General features: G+C 34.4%; 1 protein-coding gene across 1 annotated transcript; it reads right to left on the bottom strand.

Annotated features, from left to right (window-relative positions):
* Positions 1-1,623: 1,623 nt before the first annotated feature.
* Positions 1,624-27,836, bottom strand: SLC6A15 (solute carrier family 6 member 15). The gene is made up of 11 exons (XM_081250207.1): positions 27,498-27,836; positions 23,393-23,550; positions 22,906-23,032; positions 21,693-21,874; positions 14,723-14,833; positions 11,359-11,600; positions 11,068-11,260; positions 9,983-10,175; positions 7,620-7,779; positions 3,135-3,297; positions 1,624-2,030 (listed from the first exon to the last, which is right to left on the bottom strand). Exons 1-11 carry the CDS (start codon positions 27,784-27,786, stop codon positions 1,659-1,661), a joined length of 2,190 nt encoding a protein of 729 aa, XP_081106333.1. The 5' UTR covers positions 27,787-27,836; the 3' UTR covers positions 1,624-1,658.

Genomic DNA, 27,836 nt, shown 5'->3' with positions numbered 1-27,836 from the left:
GAGTTTGTCTAATGTGCATATATTGCCTATCTATAAAATATTCTTAAACTTTAAAGTACTACAAAATATAATATTAGTGAAGTTGCAAAAAAAAAAAAGCCTGAAAGTTTTAGTCACCAGTGGAATTATATTTTAAATGATGTGATGCAGTCTGTTTAAATGTCCATAGCAGATGAAGAATATTTGGCCAAAAAAATCAGTGGATACAGAGTGTATACTACCTCTCCTAGTTTTCTGCTTTATCCACTATTATTTTTAAAATGTGACCGATATAGTGGTAGGACAGTTAAATAAAAGCTTTTTAACTAGGTGGCACTCAGTGGAGTTCTGCTTCATCCAACGTCATATATAGAACAGTTTCATAGAAATCATAATTTTTTACACTTCAGAGACAGTACCGACCCAGCAAGCAGTCATATGTACACACGGTTTCCTGGGAGACTATAAAGTATTTTTCCAAGAATTCTGGGACTACATTAGGACACCATTTAACCATAATGCTATCTTTTTCCTTTGTCTCTAAAGTGGTAGTAACTCTATTAATCAGTTTATTAATCCCTCTTGGAATGTGACGATTAATTATCATGAAATGCCTAAGTGCTGACAGAAGTGCAAGATGATCTAGTTCAGGTGGCACAAGAAAAGTCAATGAGAAAAACAAACATCATTTTTTAACTTTGTTTATTTGTAGCTTAAAATGTAATGCCATACAATTTTAACAATCACTTAAAAAAGGATTTATATTTGCAGAAAACAGAAGCAAAACAGAAAGATATGAAATAAAATGCCATCTTGCTTCAAGTTTTCAAATCAGTACTTAGAGTACTAATATACATCTATATACATTGCAAGTATATTTTACAAATATACCATGAGTAATCTTGAAACCGCAATCAATATCAAGTAGGTTTTTAGGCACACGCATAAAAAAATGCAGAATCTGCATAATTCTTGAGAGTGCTGAGTGACTCATTCTTAGATCATTTTCACACATATATTTTACACAAAATATACAGCCAGCACACACATGGTCCCCAGTCACCTCAGAACTTCACCTTTCATCCCAGCATTAGTGCCTTCTTATTCTTTGATAGTATTGCTCTATACAGCTATTACATAAGAAAATATTTTGCAGTTTTCTTCAACTAATTGCCTAAGAAGGTATCAATGCTACCAAAATAAGTACAGCCTATCTACACAATATATTCATGGAAGTGTGCTGAGCGGCACCAACTTACAGAACTGGTCATTGGAACCCTGGGGGTTACCCTGAAGGCAAACTTATAAATTTTGAAGTATGCCATTTTTGAGTTGCCCATACCATGACATCCAGAAATTATTAGAAACTGAGGTAACACCTGTGGTTTTTAGAGATAGGAATCCTTGAAAAAACCACCAAAGGTATTTTTGAAAATTCTGACCAACATGGACCTCAGTTATTGTACACTGTGTCTGTGGCTCTTTCTGTGCAAATGTAAACCAGAGAATCCAAAGGAATGCTCATGTTGAATTTACATACACTGCTAGGATTAAAGATCACAGCCATGGAGCACCTGAGATCGCCCTCTGATAAGCGAAGTCTGACGCTTCTCTTAGTAGAGCCAATGTTCATTGACTAAAATGAACCAAATAAAATCCCACTGATTTTTGCCCCCCAGCTACAAGTCAGATTCTGGCATATCTGGCATATCTGCCATCAAGTACCCTATTCCATATCGTCCATTGGGAGCAGTATCCAGAGTTGGTGATCCACTCTGTTTTCTATAAATATTTTTACCAAAATTTGGAGAGGACATCTCACTTGATATCTTTCCATGAATGAGGCTTGCATCATCTCCCTCTAAGTTTATAGGCTCCTTCAGAACCCTTCCTCTCTTATAGGTCACAGATGCTAAATTACCAGAACTATCGTCTATAAGGTTGCAGCGACGAATGATGAAGACAATTGGGACGGGCAGTATTGCCAGGACCATCAGAGAGATACAGACAACCATTCCCCATGTTGGGTAGCTCAGAAATTCCTCTGATGCCTGTTAAAGCCAAAAAATAATTATTAATAATCTCTTTATCGGCAGGGACATGACAATATATATATTTGTCTCAGGTTTATAAGAAAAGAATCTGGGCTAGTCTTATGATTTTGACTAATGAATTGCTGCGGAAGTGACAGTAAGCAACTTCCAGGGCAAAGCCTTAAAGGCCTTGCTATTTCTGCCTTTGTGTCTTAGAATGCTGCCCTGAGTCCATAATGCCCGTAAGAAACCAAGAATGAAAGCTCACATAGAGCCCAGCTCTCCAAGTTTAATCAACTGTATGAGTTAGCTCACACAAGACCCAAAGAAGAATCATCCAGCTCATCCACAGAACTGTAAGAAATAATAAATCATCATTGCTTTCAGTCATTAAGTTTGGGGTCATGTGTTACTAAGCAATAGTTACCTGTTACATGTGCCACATTATCTTTCTAAAACCTGAAATTAAATTTTGAACTACATCTGGCCCCAAGGGCTTTGGTAAGGGATAACAGACTTATTTGCTTAGAATAGTCTTGAATTTAGTTGTTATTATGTAGAATTACTGACCATAGAATAAAGGTCAGAGGTATCTGAAAAATAAGCATTCTGATTTTCTAACTGCTAATATGTACTTTAAGATTGCATTACTATGTAGCTAAAGCAACATGAGAATAGAAATTGAAATAGTCATGGCTAATATAAAACAGTTATAGCAAAACTTTACTTCAGTATTTACTTAAATTATGTATACATGGCTAATGCGTAGTTTCATTGTTAGAGTATCTCAGATATAAGTTAGTAAATTTATACAGGAAAAAATATTTCTGGTGGTTTGATCAATATGTTTTCTAAAGTCAAAGGCCCAGTTGGTTCATCTATGGTGACATGAATAAAATTACTTTAATGAGGACCAAGTCAGTACTTCTCATGTACTAAAAAAGTCCACAACATATAAAAAAATCATACATATTTGGGGCCAAAAAAACATAAAAATCTCAAGATCCTCACATAAAAGCAACACCATTCATTTAACCGCAAACTATACTGTGAAAAAAGCAAAAACCTTTAAAATGACATTTTATGTATATTTTTATCCACCTTCCTTATTTTGCATTTTACCTTATCTTCAATCCATGCATTATAGCCAGGAGGACTTAATCCCATATTCACAATGCTAGCGATTAGCAGTGATAATAGCATTAGAGGAGAAATATATTTCCACATATAGTAGTAATATCTGTTGGGAGCAAAGCCCAGCATATCCTTTAGGTCTTCCATAAACCTAAATAGAACGAAGGAATTTAATTATTCCTCAAGTTAATATAGCTATATTAAAACATGGTAAATTAAATGTCCTTTAAAATATGCATTATATCCATGGTTTGATGGGGGTTAACCATGATACCCTATGACATTTTACACTGAGTCTAAAAGTCATATTGGAAGATGACTTATAAATTAAGAACATTTATAAAGTAAAATGGAACCAGTTTACTGTAATTTTATTTGGAGAAAGTCCCTGTAAGTCAATTACTGGAAAGTCTCCTCCAACTGATGATTTCTACTCTATGAACACAATATTTGCAATACATTAAAATTTCCTTGTTTCTTTTTTTTAATTAGCCATATGTAGTATCATCCAATCCAGTTGGTGTTTATATTATCTGACCTCTCATTTCTTTTTGTAGTCTGTTTATCTCAACTGAAAGAAGGTCCATACATTGCAGTTGATGTATGTGTTTCTCAGACCATTTTTCATCTCTAAGTTCCTCATACATCTCTTCATCGTTTCCTCTGATTTTTTGTTGAATCAGCTGGTCACTCTGTCCCACAGTCTGTATTTGGCTGATTGCATTCCCACAGTTTTGCTTCACAAGAGCATTTGATCCTCCTATTTCCCATGAATTAACACGTAGACCTAGTAATGATTAGACTTACAAGTTTTTTTTTTTTGAGTCAGGTTATTGAGGTACTTTTTACCTGAAGTAAAATTCACCCTTTTTAATTGTATGATGTTAACACTGTCAGGAACATGTAGCCATTTCATACTAGTCTACATCCCTTAATGTTTATCTCGAGATAAATATTTACTGCCCACCCACCAGCCCTTGTATTAATGTTTCTACAGACTTCTTGGTTGTCTAAACCTAGTTCTCTCATAGATTCTTCAAAAGGAGATTGTAGTAACTATATTTCCTAATTTCTTGCATGTTTCTAATTGTTTGTCTGTGGTCACTATACCTGAATGTCAGTTCAGCTGAATTTAAAATCTGTGGCTTACGTTTTTTCCTTGAGAATCATACATATATCTAACTACATAATATTGTTACAAAAATTTTGTTGACTATTAGATTTTTCTCTTATAAATAATCTTCTTTGCTTTGTTTTGTTTTGTATTATTTTTGCCTGGATGCCCTTTTTCTTTGTCTTGTAGTAACATCCTAGGCTATGTCCTCATGTTGGCCTTTATGTCTGTTTCTCCAAGTATATTGTTTGCCCTTTCAACATTCAAATTATTTATTTCAGGCAAATTTCTTCAATTATAGTTTTTAGCATTTGCTCTGGCTACTGTTTTTAGAGGCCTTCATTGTACATATGCTGAATCATCTTTGCTTAACTACTGTGTTTATTTATTTCTCTTAAATCCTTTGTTATTTCTCCTTGATTTTCAAAAGCATCCCTCCTTTCTAGCTTCTAATTCTTCTGAAATTAGGCACTGTGCTTATCATTTTTGTTTTCTTTTTAATTTGATCTTCATTTCTTAAGTGTTTTTCTTTGATTTACAATTATTTCCTGAGTTCTATCACCTCTGTTTTCAAATCTTCCTTTTCTCTAATTATTATAATTCTCAATTTTAAAATAACTGATTTCTGCTCTTCTTTTGTGGCTTCTGTCATTTTTGAACATTTATTTCAACTCATTTTGAAGTATTGTTAATTTTCCATCTATTTTGCATGTGTGCTTTTGTTGTCTGCAGAGATTTTACTCTGCTCCTTTCCTCTTTAAAAAAAAAAAAAGAAAAGAAACTTTTCTTAAGATTTGGCCACAGTTAAGTGAATTGAATTCTCCTGTGTGTTTTAGGAGGGAGGGATGGGTCTTTCTTCTCTATTTTTGCCAAGTAATCAAAAAAGACGGCCTCAGAATTTCTCAGTTCTGTTTTCCTCTGCTCTCCTCCTCATACTGACCTGGACTTTCTTTTCCACGGCCCCTACTACCTCTCTCCTACTCAACTCAGGTTTTTCTCCCACCACTTTTTCTTCAGTGAAGAGCTTTATCTTCGAAGAGAACTTTGGGTTATTCATTTCAAGAGTTTTTAGAGACCAGATTGCTCCAGCACTGATGATCTTATTGTATTTTGGTCCCTCTGCACTCCGAAAAACGTGGGCAAAGATTCTATAGAATTTCTCCCAGTTGAGCTCACTGTCTTCCGATTAGCCTGCCACACATTGCAGGGAGGACCTGGGGGTGACTGGAAAGCTGTCAGAAGCCCAGCTGCATATCCTCTTCCATCTCCCACACGGAGGTGATATCACACAGGTCCTGTGGCTGCCAGTGGTTTGCCCCAACCTTCCATATTTGAGGGTTCACAGGAATATCTTCTTGCCCGTGTTTATGGGTATTTAGTTCTGCTTTCTAGTCATTCTTTTTCTCTTTCATTTTTAAAAGGAGACTCAGGAAAATACAATCTATGCAGCCATCACTTTCAGCTTTACAGGATCCTCCTTCTCGTTTCCTCTCATTCATATTTCTTCCTAATCCCTAACTTGTTGTGCTCCAATATTTCTTTTTCTGGTTTTGAATTTACTGTCTCAAAAGTTTAGGTTTTGAAAGACTTCTTTCTCTCAACTCTGTGTCTGGAAATGTAGGTAAACGTGGCAGAAGGCAGAGAACTGAGCTCATGACACTGTTGAAGGTGAACAGGAAGAATATAAGGTTGCTATGACATTTAAAGGAGGGGCAAGTAAATAAATGAGAGCGTTTTAGACAGGAGAATTCTAATTCTGCTCGTAGGACAAGATATGAGCTTTAGAAACCAACAGACCTGGTTGCAAATCATAGCTCCATCATCTTTTAATGTATATCTTAGTCCTTCTGAGCTTAATTTTTGGCATTTTCAAAAAAGATAATACCTATCTTGGAAGATTATTGTTAGACTCATAGACAACATATGCAGAGCACACTACCTCACATACAGCAGAAATTTATAGATGCAAGTATTATTAGTAGTATTCTTCTTCCTGTTGTTATAATGATTATTATTTAGGAACTACTAAAAAGAAATATTTACTACTATGCGTATTGTAAATGATGAACTGTCTAAATGGAAATCTATATTATGGTCTTATTGATCCATAGATCAGTCCAATAACAATGTCAAATTCCAACACAGTGCAGGTTAGGAGTTGGGGGTAGCTTGGTAGAGTGTAGAAATACCTGGTTTTGAAATTAAAGTCCTGGCTCTGCAACTAACCTACTGTGTCCTCCTGTACAAGTAGGGCCAATTTTACATCTAGGATATGGGTGATATTAGTTACCACAGATTGTTATAATGACTAACATTAAATGCATGTCATACAGCTATTACTACTATTACTATATAGTACATGATCATTAAATGTAAGTTCCCCTATCTTTCCTTTCCTGGAGCTTTTGCCAGTAATAAAAACATTCTTTAAGTTTTGTCGCAAAGCTCACTCAATACCAATAAAGTTCTTTATGTTGTTTAAAAGGACTCTGGTCCTCAATGAACTTATTCCTACTTCACAGAGACCTCTAATAAGCTTGATGGTCTTACTACCTTTAGTTAATCCATATATGTTAACTAAAGACAACAACTTTAAAAAATATTGGACAAGGCCTCCAGAGACTTTTTTATTCTGAGACTACTCTAATGCTTCATTTCACGCCCAAGTATATATACTTTTCCAACCAAGCAGGTATATAATTCAGAGGTTTAAGCATCTCATGAAGTCATGGCTCCACATAAATATGAAGTTTATGTACAGCAAATGCCATATATATCTTGGAGCGTCATATGTATATACCACTTCCCAAAATTGGCCTGCTACATAAAACATTGTGTAACATGACAAAATAAGGCATTTTATAGCATAAAAAAATAAAATTCCTCTTGTAAAACAGGTTAGCAATGTAATTAGAAGTATAGTCTTTAGAGTTAAGCAAAAATGGCTATGAATCCCAGGTCTGCCTCTGTTCGGGTGTCTGATGGGCAAGTCACTTATTGTCTCACTAAACCTGCATTTTCTTATCTGTAACAATAGCTCAAAACAACTTAACAAGGTTCTTGGAACTTAGCCAATATGCTCTAAACCTTGGAAGTTCCTATCTGATAGCCAGAATTAAATCAAAGCTCCAAAATCCTAAACTACATTACCATCTACACCATTCTATCTAGTCACCTAATAAGGGGATATACTTCATTAAAATTATTGAATGAAGAGGAGCCTGCAAAAGATTTGATTTTTGTGGCAAGGAATTTTTCCCTCTAGTCACTTCCCTCCTCTTCTAAATGAGATATATATTAACAATTGGTCTTTCCAAAATAGAGATGAAAAATGAATGCATAAGAGAATATATACTTACTTATCTATGCCATAAACAAAGGATACAGCAATATTCTCCAAAATGACTACAATTAGCAGAGGCAGGGTAGCAGAATAATCATCAAACATTGTAACAAAGTAATTTCCAGAGCGCTGCACAAACATCAGGCCAATACAAAATGCCAGAAGACAACAGATAACTGGACAAAAGGAATAAATAACAAAATTAAGCCCTACTCAGAGTCAAGTCTTTCAAACTTCATTATAAGTTATTATATGCAAGCAATAATTTTGTTTCCACTTTTATAAGTTGTCAATGATACAAGTAGGATACCTTTCCTGATACCATGGAATATAACATATTGGGAATTAGTTACCTGGATTTAGCCCCAGATTTAATATGAATTCATTGTAAGACAGTAACTCAACTCATCTCCTCGAGTCTGTGGAAACGTGTTTACTAAACACAGATAACAAATGAGGCAAAACTGAGGATATATTAAAAGTATAAATCTCCATACCCTTCTTCTCATTATTAATAGCAAAGTGACCTTTCCAGGCAGCAGATGTTCGTGGATCATTTCTACTTTTAAGAATGTTTTATAGTTTTGGAAGCAATACTGAATTTTGAAACTAATAATGAGGTTAATATAGCTTATAATAAGACTATGATAACATGTATTTTTCTATCTGATTGAAATATGGTTATTGTTAAAGCATAACTGAAAAAACTCTGACGAGACCTTGCCTTAGCAGCAATCCACGCCTCTGTCCTGATATTGCCCAAACAGATTAGTTTGGAATACAGCTATGACAGGGTTGGGCAACCTGATTCTCCAGGTAACTAAGAAGAACCATAAAAGGAGTTTCTGCAGCAGTACTGAAGAAAGATGCAGAAACTTCTAACCAGCTACCCTTAATATAGAAACTTAGAATTCTGGAATCCATATAATATTCCCATATTGTTAGACTCTTTATTCTCTCTTGCACGTTGGTAGAGAAACCCTCAAAAATAAAAGATTACTGTGTTCTCTTTCTCAAACAGCTTTTAGCAGAGGTGAGTAAAAGTGAAAGAAGTGGAGCAGGTAAGGGCAGTTCAGAAGGGGAGAAAAGACATCCCGGGGGTCCCATCTGATGGGGGTTCCCTAAAAATCTCAATAAGTATGGGTTAAATTAAGCCATTTCCTCCATCTCGTAAGTGCTATGCTAGTGGTATGAGTTACATTGTACATAAGTGAATATTATATATAAACATATCATATAGAAAAGGAAAAGTAGCATTCACTTGGAGTCTAATGCATATTGAAATATTTGAATGCTTGTCACAGCAAATTGTACTCAAAGTCTCAGGATCCAAGTAACAGAGCTTGGATTTGAACCACAGCCTGTGTCACTCTCTCTCTCTCCTAATTACATTATAGTATAAGGTAGATAGGAAGAAAGTGTATTCCAAGTGGTAAAGACACTGAGAGTTTTGCTGACGATGTGAGAGGAACAGACAATTAATTATTGCATCACTTAGCAACACTGTGGCTGCACTCTGGTCTGGCTGGCTTCCTCGCTGCTTCCTTTGTCTCTACTTGGCTAAGTTTATGAACTCTATCCTCTGACCCCTGAGAAGACCCCTCCCCTTTCGAATTCAATTTCCATGCCTTTCGCTGACAGTTCCCTCATATATTTAGATGACCTCTGCTGCATCTTAATTCATAGAACAGGTAAAGTCCCTATCATGCTATCAGTATATTACATGGTACAAGTCTTATCTACCCACCTTAATTTTAATGATCAGTCCTATTCTTTTTAGAGGAGAGGCTCTCCTATATCTCTGTATCTCTGTTGTAATTTCTCTTATATCCTTGGTATCCCTCAAATGTGAGGACCATGCAACACACAACCAGTACTTTAATAACTACTTGTAGATTGGACTTTTAACAACCATCAATATTGATAAATTGTGTTATTGTCTTTCCTACCTAGATATATTAACTTCTATCAGGCTACAATTGCTCTTTTATATGAGAACTCAATTTAGGTTTATCAATTTCAGCTCTGCACTTTTTTAAAATCCAATGACCTGAACTACTATTTCTATAATTATCTGAGTTGAATACAAAATTATACATGAACATTCTGTGACTTTGTTCTAGCGCCAGTAATTCATGATAATGACATTATTACTAATAAAGAGTAATAGAATAAATGATCACTAATAATTAATAGAATCTGTATTAAATATGTCATTTACATATTATATAAATAAAGCCCTAAATAACAAATACTAGTATTATTAATAAGTAGACATTAATAATAAACACTTTTGCTATTTCCATCTCCAATCTCTCACCAAGGGTAAAACAGCCCGCCACATCTGTTCAATGAAAAGTCAAATACATAAAAACTAACCAGTGAGAATTTCTTTCCTCACTTTGAATGTGTCCACAATGGGTGTGATGATCCCTTCAATGGTTCCGAACATGCTGCCAAGCCCTAGATTTACCAGCATGAGGAAGAACATCACTGACCAGAAGGGAGATGCAGGGAAATGTGTCATTGCTTCTGTAAAGGCAATAAAAGCTAAACCAGTCCCCTGAACAGCCTGTAAGATATACAAAACAGCCACGTTAATACAGAGCAATATGAAGTGCTGGCTATATACATCAGTTGCAAAGGGCAGGAGGACTCTGAATAATGCAGGGGAGTTACTGGAGATAAACATGCCGATACCATGTTGTCTCCTAAGAAACTGTGCCTCTAAGCAAAATTCAAGGTGATCGTGTTACCTCATAAAAACAGCAGATAGACCAAAATTTTAAAAGAACTTTAAGAGTAAGTTAGTAATTAAATCTTTCCTTACAGAATTCAAGATTTTTATGTTAATGATGGCTTCATCCATAATTTCCTGCACGTGATTCTTTATGTTTAGTCTAAGTACAGTTAGCTATCTTAAAGCAAGTGATTAACAGCCAATTTCTCCATTATATTTTCCTTTTTGCCAATGTAAAGAGAGGGTGACAATTAATGCAAGGCTATTTATTCATGTTCACCTATGTCGTGTTTATTAAAATGTATGACAGTGGCTAGAAAAAGGACTTAATCATGACTTAATGAACACAATTATTAAGATGGGCAAATATCATTCATGTGTCCAAACAACCATACAATATGTAAATGATCATTGTATTTCAAGTTTTGTATTAAATATTATACCAGGAAAGGTACCAGGCTAATTTCATTTTCTGGGATGAAAATCACCTAATTTATATCCATATTTTAAATTATTGTGGCTTAATCAGTGAAGCTGCTTTTCAAAGTAAAACAAACTTTTTTGATTTAACAAAATGTGTTCTCTGAAATAAAGAATGTGAATTTTGAAACAGCATGATCTTCCACAGGCATTTTAACGATCATTTTCCTAAAAGAAGTCTTCTGGATAATGCATATTTTAAGTTAATAAGAATTATTTTATCGCATAAACATAGCCTACTAACTTTATTTAGCTCATCTTCAATTTGACAGGAATTGAGATGAAGAGCAGGAAACTCTTCTTCTTTCACTTTTTGAATGATGTCATAAACTAAATGATAATCTTCTGTAGTAACAGCTGAAAAGTTGATATGATGGGGAATAATATCTTGACTAATGTTGCCCGTTTTCACAAGTTTGATGATCATTTCCAAATTTCTGAAAAGTAAAACAACATTAATGAACACATGGGTTTGGGAAGGAGATTTTTAAATATAATTATGCCATCAAAAGCTAAAGGAAATTAACAACCATACTCTGCAATGCATTTCTCATTTATGACATTTGCTTTGAAGCCCAGAACTGCAAACACCACCAATGTTGCCAGGATAGAAGTAAAAAAATTGATGAAGGACACCAGGACGGCATCAAAGTGGCAGTTGTTGTCTCTCTTGTTGTAGCTTGAAAAGGCAATGACGCCACCAAATCCCAGACCTAAGGCAAAGAACACCTGAGCTGCAGCTTCTCTCCAGACCTTGGGCTCCAGCATTATTTCAAGCTGTTTAAAATTAAACAGAATATAAGTCAGCTTCAAGAAAATATTTCAGAATAATCTACAAGGAATCGGTTGTATTGTTTAAATATATCATAATGACACTTATGCACCCAAAGATTATTTAAAACAGGGGGATAGTCTGTTCTTAAGTAGAAAGAACAAATTTTTCATTTAGGAATAATATAAGGAATATGAATAAGAAAGACTATAGACTATTGAAACTTTAGACAGATATGTTACTTAAATACACGGAGAAAATACTTATATTGGAATTTTTAAATATCTTTAAGACAAATCATCAAAGGAGTATTTGAGAGAGAAATGAACTATCTTCAGTTATTCTTATTTATGTCTTTGTTTTCTTTCCAAAGCAAAATAAATCAGTTAGCCATAAAAGTTAAATAATTATTTAACAAATACCCTAAGTTTTGTGTTTTCTGGTGAAGTCTAACAGCCAAGCAGATAATAATTATAAGCTGGGTAGAGCTGAACTATTTGTACTTTGCATATTCAGATAGGTATTATTCATTCACTGAGTAGTTTCCTGAAAGCCTTTTCTTTGAAAACAGAAGAAATTCAACCATATCATCGCTAAGACCTTTTCAGATCCAAAGTTCTAAAGTTTGGAATCTGTGCTGAACATATATTTCAAGTAACTGTGCTTCACTTCTTAAACAGTTATCACTGTATATAACCAAACCTTTTAAATGGAACTATTAATATTAGCCACACCTGGCACAGACCTCAATAAACAGTTAAGTCTAATTTCAGTAGCAGTAGTGTTTAAATTGGTATTTTATCTCTTTTCACCGTTGCAGTGAAATTGCCTTTATTGGGAACAATGCCAAATGTGGTTAAGAACATGAGTTATGTAGACACTTTCAGAGCCTGATTCTGCCATTTAATAATCTAAAAATAGTGCAACCTAGAGCAGGTGGCCTGTCCACTCTGAATTCAAGCTTTCTCAACTGAAAGATGAGAGTAACAAGACATGTACTACTTATCACATTGCCTGCAGCCCTCGAAGTCCTCAATAATTGCTAACATATGGACTATAGTGGCAGGCACACTGATAAGCACTTTATATGGATGATCTCATTTAATATTCACAACTATCAATGAAATTGTGGCTAATTTTATCTGCATCTTAGAAAAGTTAAGTAACCTGCCTCAGGTTACACAGCACTTCTGGGGTAGAGCTGACATATGAACACAGGTAGATTTCAAAATGCATAAGCTCTCAAACATTAGGATATGTTGTTCAATTAATTTTAGTGATTATTACTGAAATTTTGCAATGTTATCATGAAACATAATCATGATTATATTTATAATTTATTTTCAATTAACTAAAATATGCATACTCTTTATTGACTATCGCTGCTACATTACCGTTCTACGGTTGATACCCATCTAGTAAAATACACTCATTCAACTGTCTATCTCTACTTTGCCCACTAGATGGCAGACAACACCTATGTAATAAAGACATTCTGATTATTTCCAATTCAGGAACTAAATCTCCATTCACTGGGAATATTTCGTGTGCTTAGGTACTTTCTCCCTTACATAAATAATGTAAATTAAAAAGTTATTGACAACTTTTTATCGTTATTATATTAACTATCATCCTGCAGTGGCCTAATACAGAATCTTATCAACAGTCCATGAAAAGTGAGCTGAAGAAATAATTAACTATATTTTAATAGTTATCTCCAGTTCTGGTTTAAAATGTTAACAGTGCTGCAGTTTTAAATACGGGGACCATGTAAAAGCATCATATCAAAGTATTTAGAGTCTAAAGTATCTATTTAAATTAAATATTTAGAATTATGTCACAAACAATTGCCAACACAGAGAAAGGTGATATTCCAGGAATTCGTATCAAAGCTAGTTGTTTTTAACTCAGAGAACTTTATTTTTTTGATATTGCAAATATAAATATTTTGGTCACTAAGTATGGCCCATCTGAGGCTGATTTAAGTTATAATGTAGCTGAAATTCATAAATCTGAACTAATTATTCACTGAGGAGTTCCAACAACTCTAAATGATAAACAGAACTTTTGAACTATTTGAGAAAACCAGATCACAGTGTCAACATTTTTGCTCCTCGAGAATGAACACCACGTTGGAACCAGATACACAAAGAACACAGCCTCTGTGACACAGTATCAAGGCAGCTGCCAGTAGTGACAATTCCAAGGAGGCTAAAATCTGCCTACATCTCTCAGCACCATGCTTGGCTGCACAGTCATCATTCAGACAACTTCCAATTTCTGAGCTGATTTTGAAATTGTGTTTTTATAACTCGTTGTCTGCCTATGATAGAGTTAGCAAACTAATGTGAAGTGTAAGTGTATAACCAAAATATATGTACACCTCAAACTTGATTTTTCCTGTCAAATCAATATAACAAGTCCACAAGGATTGATTAATCAAGTCAGCTCTAAGTTAAACAACGGAGTCTAAGTTCCGAGCCTTTTAGGAAACCTAATGAGAATTTTCCTAAAATGCATACCCATTTATAAAGGTTACGGAACTTCCCAAATGCACTAATGTTAAGTACTATTCTAGAAAATACAAAACCACAAAACGAAACAAAGTAAGAAACCTTGAATTTCTCTGAGACAGGATTTAGAGGGCAATAGGGTTCTTAACCTGGGTCCATGGACTTTAGGTGATCTGTCAACCTCCTGAGACACTAAGCAAATTAATATGTTCATTATTTGCTCTGGTAAGAAAATTCCATTATCAATTTTTTTTCAAAGGGGTCCATGTCAAAAGGTTAAGAACCACTGAAATAGAGGAGGAAGAGTAAAGACTGAAAAGTTCTAAAATGTACCAGTGTAAAAATGGGAAGTTAATTTATTATAAAATAGGAATTTTTGAAGTTTAAATAGTGAAGCTCACTAGTGGGGCCTTTAAAATCGGAGAGAGATGGATATAATTATAGATGTCCAAAAGCTCTGGTTTTACTAGGCTGGTTAACATAACAGCTATAATTTAATAGTCTAGTGCACATAGGTTAGAACAATTATCCCTTAAATCTAACTGTGGGAACATTTTAACAATAAACATAAGGCTTTTGTGATCATAAGCCTTAACTAGAAATACAGTACATACCTCAGGGGTAAACATGTGACGGATGCCATCAATTGAACCATTTAAAAGGAGTGCTCTGATTAGGAAGCATATAAGTACCACATACGGAAACAGAGAACTAAAATACATGATCTGCAAAGTAAGAAAGATTAAAAAAAGGTGAGACATACTAACGACTGTTTTCTTTTTCATAGTTAAGATTATGTGTTCTCTTCTATACCGTGAAAGTGACACTTTTTATAATATGATAAATAATACTTTTAATACCTTGCATAGCCGTCACATCAGAGTGGCTTAATAGCCTTGATTCAATGTGACTAGTTAAGATTCTATCTGAGATATAAAAAAAAATAAGAAAATTTTCCTTATTTAACCCCCCTTTAAATAGTCCATAGGTATGGTGTAATTTGAATAGTGTTGATTCCTTACAGTTCACAAAACAAGCAATATTTAAGAGAAATGAATAGACCCTAACTCATTAACAAATTTCTACTTTATTGTTTGAGGTAGCAAAAAAAAAAAAAAGTCCTTTTTTTTGTTTGTTTGTTTTTAATTAAGCAAAGTTCCATTATAATTCTATAAAGCTTCTGGAGTAGAGAGTGGTCCTGTTAAGGCTCCTACAGAACTTGAATAATAATGTGGAAATTTTACATTCTACTTCAGGAGTTTCATCATTAAAGTTGAGCAAATGTTTATCACAGAAAAGCAGTTGTCCTAACCAGACATGTACTGCCTCCTTGACATCTCCATGTGGCATCCAAAACTTTCCCGATTTTCCCCCAAAGCTGTCCCCACCCAACTCCATCTCCCACCACCCATCCATTTGCTAAAGTCAAACATCCAGAAGTAGTTCTGCACTATTTGTAATATTCTAGTTTCCAAGCTACCACTCAGGTTATCTCATTCCCTGCTTAACCCACTCCAGGGGTCTCTAATGCAGTTGGAGTAAAAGGCGAATTTCTCCCTCTGTCCTGCAAAGCCTTAGACTAGGCTGCCTACCTGCCTGCCCCGCCACTCTTCCCCCAGCTGAGCTTCAGCGCCGAGGGAAACCAAGCTCTTTAGCTTCAGGGCCAGAGCAGGCTGTGCCCTCAGTCTGAGGTATTCATCTCCCTCATCTGTCCAAGACTCGCTCCTGTTTGTTATTTTACGTCTCATCTTCATTTTCTCAAGACTACCTAGAACACCCAGAATAAGGCGATGCCTTTTTCCCATCCAATATACCCCCATCTGCCCTCCTCTATGCCCCATGAACCTTCAATAATATTATTTTGTTTTGTCTTGACAGCATTTAACACTGTTGAAATTATCTTGTTTATTTGTTAATTTTCAGTCTCCCCTACTGGAATATAAACTCTGTGAGGGCAAGGACTTTTTCTCTCCTGTTCACTACCAAATCCCAAATACCTAACAGAGTTCCTAACACATAGTACGTATATAATACTTATCTGTGGAGGAAGGAATGGAGGAAGGGTAGGAAGAATGGAGAAAAAAACTGCCATAGTAGAGGATGGCTCAGGCAGGTTAGAGATACTGAATCCTATAGTAATTGTAGACAAACAATAGGCAAGTCAACACAATAATTTGCCCCTCTTCTACCGTTCTCTATACCTTAAAATTATACTAAGCATTCTAAGAAAAAAATTAATGTTACAAATAAAATCTCAGCATAATTAGAAACCCATATTTTTCTAAAAATAATTATATTTTAATTTAATTAGTTGTAAAGAAATATAATTTTTTGATCATTTCAAAATGGTATAATTTTTTTTAATTTTTATTTATAAAAATGGTACAATTTTTAAATTGCATCCATTCATCCCCATTTCTTGATTTCTTTTTATCAGATCCGAATGCTTTTAAATGGAGTACATTTTTTTCATTCTTTCTGCCTACTTTTAGCATTCTTTAAATTTGTGGGTCTACTGTATATCTATTCAAGTAGCCTTGATCTCACTTGATTACAGCTATTCCTTTTATGATTCTCCTTCACAAATCTTGGGGCTAACCAGAAGTATGGATTCACCTTTGCACAATTGCTTTTTTCTGTTTGTTTTTTTTAACAGAACTCAAATCTGCTGCCTTATAAATGACTTAAAGGACTTCCATTAATGCATTTATTTTAAAAGTGAAAATGAAGGCTGCACACTAAAATAGTCTGGATAGTTTGATTATGATTTTTTCCAATAAATACAGTATACCCTCAGTATATTTTTAATATAATTTCAAATTAGAAGCTCAAGGAAGAAATGATTCTTCCTGTATGTGTATTTGCCCAGGCTAAACAACTCTAACACACCTGAGTATGGTTCTCTTCCCCACGTCCCATAACAACTGACCGAGTCCAATTGGCTCCAAATGTCATCTGTCCCTTCGTTTTCATCCTCAGTGACGTGTCACTTTTCACTATTAGCTTCCTCCTCATTTTGCCTCTCGATTTTCCCTGCCAGCTCTCCTCTTCATCCCTGAAATTCATCACCCACACTGCTACCAGAAAGATCTTTCTAAGGATCTGATGGTGTAATGAACTGCTAAAAATCTTCAAATATTTCACACCGTTTGTTAAGTAACAGCCAGTCATTTTACCAGTGTCCATAGATACTTTAATACCTGCAATCAACTTACATTTCCAGCCTCATTTCCCACAGGCTGCACAAATTGTATGTAAAAGTCACATGGGGTTACTCAGCAAGCTTTGGGCTTTGCACATGCTGTTTTCCATGCCTCCAGTGTCCTCTCTCTGAAGCTTCTGGTGAACTCTTCTTCAACTGTCAAACTCTAGCCCCAAAGTTACCTGCTTTGTGAAGCCCTCCCCCAATTCCAGGTTAATTTCGGTGGCTGCCTCTATGCTCTATACTCTCACGCACTTTTTATTTGTACATCTTACTGCATTTATTCTGCTGTCATTATTTGTCTCACCCATTAAATTATGGGTTCCATGAGGATAAAGATGGTGGCCTATTAACCTTTGCACATTCTTAGATACTCAAAAATATTGTACATTAAGAGAGAATTCATGGGAAGTTTTCCTTTCTGTACACATTCCCTAAAAAAAAAAAGAAAGAAAGAAAGAAAAAACCCTCATCTTTATTTTACAGTATTTTAAAAATTAGGTACTAATTATTTGATGAGACATTTCAAATTTCATTTATTAATTCAACACATATTTGAGTTCTTAATACTCATCTGGCTTCAGTGATAAGACTCTGATAAGATAAGGATAGCTTCCTCCAAAAAGGAACAGGAAAATTTCATATTGGATGTAACATGGAGAAAAGTAACAGTCAAGATTTTAAACACTTAAAAACTTAAGTAGTAATAGGTAGGTTCACACCTGAATTTTTTTCTTTGAGCAGGTAAAGGACAAATATTTAATCATTAAATTCTTAGATTAAAGATGTGTCTTAGGTCAGCATTTTACAGAGTTATCCATGTTGTGCTTTTAAACACAAATTCATTTTATTTAATCATATGGGTCTCATAATAGTAAAATTGTCAGTTGAATAATATTATTGAAAATAGTTTAAATTCTACCTGACTATATGTAAAATGCTACCTCAAATACTTTCTCCTTATTTTATTTTTTGCATTGCTACCTGATATTATTTTATGATTTGTTTATTGTCTGCCTCTGACACTAGAATGGACATTCCATGAAGACAGGTATTTTGTCTGCCTTGTTCACCACTGTACCTCCTGAGCTAGATCAGTGCCTGGCACATAGTAGGTGCTCAATAAATATGTGTTCAGTGAGTAGATGAATGACCCTTAAGTATTATTCTTAAGAACTTGGGAGTGAAACAATGAAATATGTTTCTTTGGCTGATTTGAAGACTCCCTGGGCCTTAAAAACTGACATATCTTTCACAGTAAGTACATTCAGTAAGAGACATAAGTTTATCAATCAAAATGTTGCATGAAAATATTTTCATTCTACTCAACTATTAAAAAACAAAATATGTGAAATCATTTAATTGTTTTTCTCTCTTATATATTTAAATGTTTATTTTAAACGTACCTTCAGAAAGAGTCATTCTCTTTGAGGATTTCATAGCCTAGTTCTAACTCTGCCACTTATCAGTTGTTTAATTCTGGCCAATTATTTATTTTCCCTAAGCTTAACTTTGCAGTAAAATGGGGATAAGAACATGCAAATCATCTTGCTGCTAGAAAGATTAAACAAGCTAATGTATGCAGAGTACTTACTTAGCACAATAGTAGTACTAATGGCAAAGTAGTACTAGTAGAAAATATTAGAAGAAAGCCTAGAGCTTCTCATTTCTGTCCTTCCACTGGGGGCAGGCATCCCTTGCATAGAGGCTCTAACAAAGGGACATGCAACCATACCACCGCTGTTGGACCACCTCCAGTAGTGCTGAGCTCTCTACCACTGTGCAACTGATTTCATTGTTGCCAGGCTTGATTCCTGAAAGGTCTTCCTTTCCTTGAAGATTTACCACCATCCTGCCACTCTGCATAATTCCAAATATTTGATCATGGTCCTGTTCTCTGTGACCACACAGAATAAGGCTTATTCCTCTTTTTATTCAACTATTGGAAGACTGTGATCACAAAGCTGAGATGTCTATTTTCCATAACAAAGTAGAAAATAAAGATTTCAGTAAAATCCAGTATTACAAGTGTGGTTCAACTGGCATGTGCCTACCTGACCTAAAGGAGAATGACACTGTCATACTCCTGTCTTAATTCATGCAGTTTCAAATTAGCATTGTGTGTGTGTGTGTGTGTGTGTGTGTGTGTGTTTTGGCTAGGGATATCACAAGTTGACTTTTCTTTCAGCTGCTAAGTTCTCTAAGTTTTTTTTTTTCACATACTACCCTTAAACTTCATTAACTTTAAACCATATATCTCTATACTGCATTTGTGTGATCGTTTATTTGGAAGCTTTTTTGTTTGGCAGGCAAACAGAGCTTTACATTTATTCCTAATAAATTTCTTATATTTAGCTCATTGTCTCAGAATGAGGAATTGTCACAATTTAGACTTTCATAACTTTGTTGATATTACTTACAGCTTTCTCCCCATCTGTGCCTACTAAATTTTTTCTTCAAAGTCTGCTGAAAAGCTACCCTCTCCCTGAAGCCTTCTCGTTGAAATAATAAGCTACATGTATTCTATAAATTGTATTAAATTTTTCCAGATAAAGTTATATTACACAACATAAGACAAACATCCCCAATGTTATGATAAGAAAAGGATGAATATTTCTTTAAATGATAAGACACATACTCAAACAAAGAAGAAATAAAATGTGGTGGTAAGACTTGAGCAGAGGGATTTTTGGACTTCTCTGGCTGACCATAGTTGGTTCTCATTCTATCAAATGACATCACCTTAGGAAGCATATAAATGTGGTTAGATTTGACTTAGGAATCTAGTCCTTTATTTATAACTTGACTGTAATGGGGCTCTGACATAGTAGAAGACACACCAAACAGAACCAATTAATTGAACTTACTTAATCACAGACTACACTAACATTCACAGAATATGGTGTTATCTACCACATTCATTTCTACAAAGGAAAAATGGTATAGAAGTTCCATCAGTAAGGTAAATGTAAAATCAGCTGTGATTAACAAGTTTAAAAAAATTGTCGAACATTTTTAATTAAATATGAAGTAACAGGAAGCAAAGATGAACTAGACTTCTCCTAAAAGAGTTCACTTTTAGGTGGGAAAAAATATACCACAGTGAGAGATGTTATAGTGTTGCAATTTAAAAACATGGGCTTTAGATTTAGACAGAGCTGGGTTTGATCCAGATACTAGCATTTACTAACTGTGATTCTTTGGGCAAGTTACCTGTTTTCTCAAACTTGTTCTTTTATCTGTAAAGCAGGTCTAAGAGTAGCAATTACTTCTTAGAGTTGTTTTTTTTTTCTTTTTTTTAAGATTTAATTGAGATAAAGTATATATAGCACTTATCACGGTGCCTAGAACTAAGTAAACAGGTAATAAATTTTGCCTTCTGTTATTGTTCTTGTTCTCATCATTATCAGAATCATCTGCATCATCATCATTTATTACCACTACTACTGCTGCTGCTACTACTACTGCTATTCCCACTCTTACTATATATGATGGTAAATGGCGATATGTTAGCCTGGAAAGATATATGATCAGATCTATGCTTTGGAAAGAAAAAACGGTAGAGATGGGTTGTTAAAGGGCAGAGAGAAGATGAACCAAAATTAGTTCTTGCTATGGTCCAAACAAAAGAAGTAAAGAGCTTTAAAACAATGGCAGTGATAATGGGGGAAAATATAATATGAAAGCAAAATAGTGAATAATAATTACTTTCCTAATGCATCCGTTTAAAAAATTATCTGATTGACTTCCTGGGGTATCTAGAATTCACTTACTGTCTTTCTCAAGCACAGCCTTATAAAATTTTCCATTTGCCCTGGCAGGCATGCCCTTTAGTCTTTTATATTACTCTGAGTTCCTTGTTGAGATATATCACAACTACCTAATGTTCATATCTTTAAGAAACACTCCACACTAGACTATTTTAAAATCTTTTATGCAACTTTTCCCTAGAGCACCTATAGTAGAGAAAAATGAATGATATAACACAAATAAAATAAACAAATTCTTTATTCTACCACTTTTCCCAATTTCCATGATTGGAACTAATCAGAGAACTAAAAACATTAAGGTCAGCTGAATACCAGCAATAAGAAAGGACTTTTAAGTATTGACAAAAAAGCTCAAAACAGATCTTGATAAAATAGGGAAAGATTATAAACCACTTTAGATTTCATTATAAAACACTTATATCTTTATTTATGTCCTTTCCTTGATTTAAATACATTTTTTAAAGCACCACTTTCTACCAATCTTTGATTAACTGCCGAGAGTAAAGTGCTACTTGCAGTTTGCCCACACAGATTTATAGTGGGTGGGGGAGATAGTTCCCAGGAATGGTGACAGGTGATTAGCAGAAGCAGGAGGGGCTCTAACATACTAACTTTTCCAGAAGACTGAATGCCTTTGATCATAGCCAAGCACACCACAACCCAGGCAGCCAGCAAGCAGATGGTCATCTTCCAGTTTAAGCCCCCACTTTCAGAAATGGAACTGGAAATATTCAGTGCTTCTCTGTACCAATAATAGGTAGTGGCAGAACTTTTTTCGCATTCTGGCTCTACGACTGTAGAAAGAAAGGTAACACAATCATTTCACACTATAAAGAATAATGAGGCCATTTTCCCCCCAGTAAGCCTGTAAATCAATTCTTAACTTTTCCTAGAAAAGTACTACTATTCTACAGAAGCATTTAAATCCACAGTGAAACCTCAACTGTGCAAAAATGTGATAAAGTCAACAGACATGAATCCTCTTTGACACTTCTTATTACACATTTCTAAAATAGGAACATGTGAGATTTTTGTCAAGGTGATTTAAATGTATCAGGTTTATAGCCCCTTCTGCCCCCAGAATTATCTGATTGACTTCCTGGGGGCAGAGCTGTCAAAAATGCTAGCTTCTAGCCACGTGTGACTTTTGAAATGGAGCTGGTTTAGAGTGACTGGTGCTGCAAATATAAAGTACAAAGGGGCTTTTAGAGACTTAGTATGAGAAAAACAGTGTAAATTATTACATAACTAATTTTTATATTAATTATATGTTGGAATGTTAATATTTTGGATATATTGGATTAACTAAAATATTTCACCTGTCCCTTTTTACTTTTTGTAAATATGGCTACTAGGACATCTTAGACTACATATGTGAGTTGCATTTTATAATTACTGGACAGCGCTAGGGAACTGTTCTTTATATTTCTAGGATATAAAAATAAATGATGAGAAAACCATAGAAAAACAACCCAAGACATAAAAACAATTCCTTCAATCTAAATTCTTTTTGTCCTCTTTTTTATTTTAATGAAAATGTAAGGCATCAATAAAGATGTACAGAATAAAATATTGTCAAAATTTACAATTGAAGGCTTATAATTGTTTACCCTAACATCATGGGGCACAGTAAAATTACTTGGAAAGAGCTAGATAAATTAAATGATGCCAAACATCTATCTTTCTGCATATGTCAAGGAAAGTTTGTTATAGTAGCAGTTTTGAAAGATTTTTCCACATTATTTAAAAAAAAATCTTTAAAGCTCCTGCCTTTACCAACTGTATGATCTTTAGATACAAAAACACTACATGGTACATGTCTTACAAGTGTGTGAAGCATTTTTCACCAAAGGACACTGATCCCAGGGTAGAGGTTGCTGAAAAGACTGAGAAAAATAAAACAAACTCCAGCCAATGATGACATTGTAGTAGAGAGCCACAAAAAAGCATACCTGCAAAATAAAATAGTGTGATTACATTAAACCTCTCATGCCCCTTCCTTTGAAACGAGATGAAATGCATAAAACCCATTTAATACTTTAAAAAAACCTCCTCATTTTATTTTTATTTGAAACATTATCTTTTCTAAAATGATGACTCTCATAGACCTTAAGAACATGCATTAACAAGATTGAACTACATTTAAACTTACAGCTTGTTTTGTGTATTAGTGCAAGCTCCAGTAGTGTTTTTTTAAAACATGATTAAAGAGTTGAGTAGAAATACACACTCAAAGGTTTCATTTAAATTCAAACTATATAATTACAAACCCTGTAAAAATTATAAGGCATATACCATACCAGGAAACTTACTACACAACTTGCAAATCCAATCCCTCCCAGTTTAGGGCTTATGTAATTCCACACACCAATGCTTCCTCGCCGAATTCTTTGACCCACAGAAAGTTCCAGGAAAAAAAGGGGAATACCTATTACCAGAAGCAGTATTAAATATGGCAAAAGATAGGCACCTACAGAAACAAGAACAAATAAAATAGATTATATTTTCAACAGTCACAGGAGAGAATACACTAATTCTGATTATCTCATGAAAGATGATATTTAAACTCCCATATAGTATAACTACAAAGGACTTTAAAGAAAATTCAATTTCATTACTTTAAGCTTTCTGGTATTTGAAACTTGAATTTGACTGCTATAAAGAGTTTCGGATAAAAAATAATTACGAAAAAAGTAAGGATATCAATGAATAGTTTTAGTTTCATCTTATTGAAACGGTAAACCAACTTTATTTTTTGTAAAAATAATTGCTTCCTTAAAATTAATTATTTTCTCAAATAGGTTTCACAAACTCCTGGAAATCTTATTCATACGACATTAATGAAGTCATTTATTACATTTTATTCAAACTCATCTAAATCATGCATTTCAAATCTGATAAATCAAAATGAATGAGATGTTATGGTATTAAAACTGATTCTTCCTAACTAACAACAGGGAAGAAGAAATGGCTGCTTAGACTGAAAGAGAAAAAAAAAAGGAAGAAGAACTTCTACCACAGACAAATGTCATTTTTCCTATATATATATATATGTCATATAGAAAGTTCACTTCAGGAAACAAGTAATTTTTTGCTTTCCAAAATTCTGTTAAGGGGTAGGGAGGACTGACTAAACTGAGATATTTAATAGCTATTGTAAAATATATGTGCTATTTTCCTTGTAGTAAAGTTTTCATACTTAAAAAAGTATATATTATTTTACAGCTAAATTTCAATTTAAGACAAATGATTAGTGACTTTAAAATATGCTGAACAGTTTGACAATATTAATATTAGACTCTGTTAATTGATAAAGTCAAATGTGAAACCTGTACTCATTTCTACATGAGAATGCATAGGCAAATTATTCATTAAATGACTTCTAAAATGGACTTGCTACATTCAGATTTCCTGTCTGGAGTTTTGTCCAACCAGATACTGCCAGGTGGGTCATGTAATCGATGTTACTAATTCCCTTTTTAAAGTGGAGGCCATTTATTATATTTTCTCATTTAAAAAAGTGTTTAATGGTATTGAATAGATTTTGGAAACTATTCAAATTGTTATGGTACCTATTCTGCTGAAGAAGTAAGTATTAATGATTTTATTTTCAAATCATTTATATTGGTATCTATATATCTCTGAAATAATTATTATATACAAGAATTTCTCAGGACTTCCCTGGTGGTCCAGTGGCTAAGACTCCACACTCCCAGTGCAGGGGGCCTGGATTCAATCCCTGGCCAGGGAACTAGATCCCACATACCGCAACTAAGATTGAATGACAACTAAAGATCCCGCATGCCGCAACTAAGACCCAGCACAGACAAATAAATAAATAAATAATTTTTTTTAATTAAAAAAAAAATTTCCCTTAACATGGTGGTTGGTAGAAAATCTCTACTCTCTTACAGTCTTTGAGACATGAGTTGATCTACAAAGAGGTATGCAGTGTAAAGCATTGATGCATGAGATTATAAAACAGAATGATCAAAATTCAAATTCTAAAATGGTTAATAATATTCAGGCACTAATGGCCTGAACATGTTTCCTGAAGGACCGAAAGTGCATTTTAACACGTCTCAAATCCTGGGGTGTGAATTGGTTTATGTGTGTGTGAATGACTAGGAGAAAAAGAAAGAATGAATTAAGACTGGACTCACTGGGAGCGTTTCCTCAGTTATGTGTACATGACATACTATTAGATACCTGGCCTTTTCTTCTAACTCAAATTTCTCTAACACGAGCCTCCATAACAAAAATAGTCATAGCTAAACTACAACTGAGAATTTACTGCCAGGAACATTTCTATTCATGTTACATGTAGTTACTCATTTATTCCTCACGAGAATCCAATGGGGCAAGTACCATTATTTTCCTCATTGTACAGGTGTGGGAATTCAGCCAGAAGAAGTAAGTTAACCTGTGAATGGTCACCTGGATAATGTGGGAAAGAGCCAGCCAGACTTTATAGTCAAACTGACTTCAAAATTTGAGCTGGTAGCTTCTACATTATAACACTTATTAAGTTTAACCATTGTGCTTTCAGTAATATCTTCAGTTCAGACAAATCAACTTATATTGGTCTATTACTTTTTATCCTGTTATTCATAAAGTGCCTCAAATGATGAATAAGATTTAGGTAACCTGAGAATGTTTGACTAAACAGTCAAATACCTAGACAGCTCAATGCCATACTGCACGCTGAGTACTGCCTTTTGAACTCCAACAGCCATCTTGAAACGATAAAGCCCATTGGTGTTTTATAATGTCACTCTCTAGCATTTGTAATTAGAAGAGAGGAAACAATACTAGGAAGGGCATCTTGACTCTCTTTACATATGAAAGAAAGTAAAGAGGAGGAGCCATTTTTGCTAACAACTGATTACTGACTATGAAATCCTTTAGCGCTCTCCACCAAGACAAATACTGTATTAAATGGAAAGCAACCTGAGTTTTCAGCCAAGATAGCGGTCTTCCTTAATAGTATCGCCCATTAGGCTCATAAGGTGAAAGGTCTGAAAATCAGAATTCATCTTCTGCCAGTCTTGCAAATGGGATGATTTGTGAGAAACAGCAGGGTAGTACATAGCTGCTTGTAGCTGATTTAATAAATAATTCATCTGTGATGTTAAAGATTACCTAGAGGAGCTTGCCGTTTCAGTGGAGTGATGGGTAGTGCATCACCAACTTCATGTACTGATTCTTACCTCTCTGGCAGATTTGTCAGACAGGCTACTTTTCCCCAAACCTGTTGTTTTGTCCCTGGTTGAATTAACTAAGCAAGACCTTAAACATATTTTGTCACATGACACCTTAGCTTTTTATCTATTAGTGACTGAAAAGAAACCATTTCACATATGAATGGCTTTATTATTTCATTTGATATATAGGTTGTAACTACATCAAAAATAAAATAAAACCACATTTTTGTCCAGTCAGCAAAACTATCACAAACTGGAATCAAAGACCAAAATGTTCAGTCTTTCCTTTATGTGCTGAAATGTTGCTTACAGAATATTTAGTGTTTAATCACACTTGTTTGAACAGCTTCCATATATGTATATGGTAAAGATAATAATGGTAAAGAAAGTAAAGCTTAATATTAAAGTTATTTTAATAACCCAAATGTTAGTTAACTTAATGTTCAGTTTGACTTTGGTGTACTATTGAGCTTGTATCCTACATGAACAATGTATTCTTTTGTATATGGTTTTATTTTCTTGATTTTAAGACAATTTTCACTAAATAACACCTGGTAATTATATGCACAAATACAAAAAGCTAAATATCATGTTGATCTAGATAATATGTTAAAAATTAGGAATGCTAATTATCATCTTAAGGACGCTAATATCTAAGGATGAAGACTATCTGGCATTATATTATCTGGTTAAATTCCTTCTACTAGGATATACAAAGTTCTGGTCAGCATTTGAAGACTGTAATCATTCTAAATTATATGAAATTTTTGCTTTTTTGAAGAGGGAAATAACTTAAAATTCAAAGTTAATAAATTGCAGACAGAAAATTCTCTCTTGTCTTGTTCACCAATATCGTCTCATATGAAAAATTTGAGGACTTTTCTCCAAAGTGAATAACTGATAGGCACAAGGGATGGAACACTGGTTAGAAAAGTTAGTAATTTAGAGATGTTAATAGCATCCACAGAAAGAATTTGAGAATTTATGACCTTAAGCAATCCTTGAGTGTTCATACCAAGCCGTCTGCTCCTATGGAAACCTAATCTGAAAACAGAGCTGAAATTACTTCCAGCAAAAGTGTCTCCCTAGTTTTACAGTGGAATTCATAGTTTCTAAAATAGTGAGACTACAGCAACAACAGGGGCTATTTGACATAATCAAGTGCAATTTGCTCAGCAATGTATCACTCAAAAAACAGAAAACAGAAACTTACCACCCCCATTCTTCTGACAGAGGTATGGGAATCTCCACACATTCCCTAATCCTACAGAAAATCCAACCTGGGCCAGGATGTATTGTAGTTTACTGTTCCAAGCTGGTCTTTCATCTTCGACTTCAGATCCTTCTTCAACATCTGTGTCTTTCTCTTCTTGGACGTCAACAATTAGTTCACTTTTCTTAAAGGCATCATCAGCTGAGTCTTCATTGGAAAGAAGGTCTTTGACAGACTCAATAACCTCATCGTCTAATTCTCTTTTTACCACCTTGCTATTCTTAGGCATTGGAAAGTGCGGGCAGTGCTATTTTTTAAAATTCCCTTTTGGTAAGTTTG

Source organism: Mesoplodon bidens, assembly GCF_964165515.1.
Source record: "Mesoplodon bidens genome assembly, chromosome: 11".
In the NCBI taxonomy this organism is placed as follows: domain Eukaryota; kingdom Metazoa; phylum Chordata; class Mammalia; order Artiodactyla; family Ziphiidae; genus Mesoplodon; species Mesoplodon bidens.
This window is presented reverse-complemented; position numbering and strand designations above follow the sequence as displayed.

Coding starts and splice junctions, on each gene's coding strand:
- SLC6A15 (XM_081250207.1), bottom strand. CDS start 27,786: ATGCCTAAGAATAGCAAGGTGGTAAAAAGAGAATTAGACGATGAGGTT. Junction 21,875..22,905: donor GAAAAATGCTTCACACACTT/GTAAGACATGTA, acceptor TTCTTTCTACAG/TCGTAGAGCCAGAATGCGAA. Junction 10,176..11,067: donor TTGAAGATGAGCTAAATAAA/GTTAGTAGGCTA, acceptor TATATCTTACAG/GCTGTTCAGGGGACTGGTTT.